Source organism: Arachis ipaensis, chromosome B10 (assembly GCF_000816755.2).
Source record: "Arachis ipaensis cultivar K30076 chromosome B10, Araip1.1, whole genome shotgun sequence".
NCBI lineage: Eukaryota > Viridiplantae > Streptophyta > Magnoliopsida > Fabales > Fabaceae > Arachis > Arachis ipaensis.
Genome location: NC_029794.2, coordinates 128753777 through 128755380, shown reverse-complemented (window position 1 = coordinate 128755380; position 1604 = coordinate 128753777). Strand labels below are relative to the sequence as shown.

Below are 1604 nucleotides of genomic sequence, written 5' to 3'. Positions count from 1 at the left end.
AAAAATCAGGCCCAAACAGAAGATATTCAGGCCATCTGCTCCACTTTGCCCCAGTTCACTCCCACCTCCAAGTTAGCCTGCACCACCACAGCCTCAACCACAAGGTGCTCCACCTGGCCCACAACCATCTCAAGTCAGGCCAGGATTGAGTACAGTAGCTACCAAGGAGACATTGGCAGCAGCAAGCACAGCAACAACAAGACTGTTCAAATTCATTCCTAATCCACCCTCCATCAATCCAAAGACATGAAGAAATATGACATCTTGGGCATCCCACTATGTCTTGTAATAGCATTTAGAAAACTTGACTATGACAACAATATTTTTTTGGAAGAATTGATTTTTTTGGAGAAGCTCTTAGGATTTTATAAACCGTTGCAAACTTGTTAGGTGTTTGAGGCTTACTTTTGTGATGTTAAGCTTCATAATACTATACACTTGAACAGATTTATTCTTTTTGGGCAGCTTTTAGAAAATTTGACTATCGCAAACATGTTTACATAACTTTCAATCTATGTTATGTGTTTATGTATACAACTTTTATGCTTACTTTCTTCAATCATTCAATGCTTCTTTAGATATTGACAACATAACTTCAACAACATACTGATATCATAACTTGAATTGCATTTAGATAGATAATAGGATACATAAATTGCCTAAACAGCATGTTTCAATACACAACAAAAACCTGGATCAACACATTTTTCTACTCTACTTTCTAGAATTCATTTCTCATTCACTACATACATAAAAAGCAGCAACAACAGCACATACAATTATACTAACACAACAAGCTAATGGGTTTTTTTTTTCTTCTCTAGCACAGTAACCTTCTCCTCCAGAACAGTCATCCTATGATGAAATCCCTCTTCCTCTTCAACAACTTCTGCCTCTTTCTCAACCAGAGATCTTTTATCAAAGATGCAACCACTGCTTCCAATTCTAGCAAGATGCTCATCGACTCAAAAAAAAAAAACTTGCAATGCGGTTGGTTTTCCTGTCAAAATTTCCAAAATTATGTACTATATAAAACCATTCAAACAGAACAAAATTCCCTGATTTTTTATCTTACCTTATAGAATGGGCAACCCAAGAAGACTCTGTTTGGGTTGCTAATCGTCCTCGACATATACATTATCGCATAAACTCCACAGAAGCATCTCGGGGCGACATCGTCCTTCAGGTCTCCGTCGTGCATAACACAAGGGTCTGAGCTTGAAGCAGAATTTTCTTTTCTTACTCCCCTGCGGCTTCTTCTCGACGTTGATGATCCTCCATTAGCAGCCATGGTTGATGCAGGTTGAGCTCCTCACCACTGGCCTCCAGAAAGAAACGCAATCAATTTAAGGATTAGAGATCAAATCAAAACGACGTTGTTTAGTGGTGCAGGGACTTAATTGTCCAATTTTTGAATGTAGCTTTTCAGTCAGCAATCTAGGTGTCAACCAGTCATGCCACGTCATCTATACGGGAGCCATGTCAGACTTTTTCGATGGGTCTGACGGAGGTCATTCGACGGAGGGATTCATCCGTCCAAGATTTGTGATGGTCGGATTTAAAAATATTTTTAAATGCTCAAAAATAAAAATGTCTACGGAACA

At 38.8% G+C, this 1604-nt stretch overlaps 1 protein-coding gene across 1 annotated transcript; it reads right to left on the bottom strand.

Moving 5' to 3' along the window:
- Positions 746-1308, bottom strand: LOC110268315. The gene is made up of 2 exons (XM_021114368.1): positions 1076-1308; positions 746-1000 (listed from the first exon to the last, which is right to left on the bottom strand). The coding sequence occupies exons 1-2, from the start codon at positions 1289-1291 to the stop codon at positions 851-853; spliced, it is 366 nt and encodes a 121-aa protein (XP_020970027.1). The 5' UTR covers positions 1292-1308; the 3' UTR covers positions 746-850.

Bases quoted from the DNA above. Each gene is read 5' to 3' on its own strand.
- LOC110268315 (XM_021114368.1), bottom strand. From the start codon at position 1,291: ATGGCTGCTAATGGAGGATCATCAACGTCGAGAAGAAGCCGCAGGGGA. The intron at 1,001-1,075 runs GTAAGATAAAAA...AAATTTTGACAG, and splicing joins TGGGTTGCCCATTCTATAAG to GAAAACCAACCGCATTGCAA.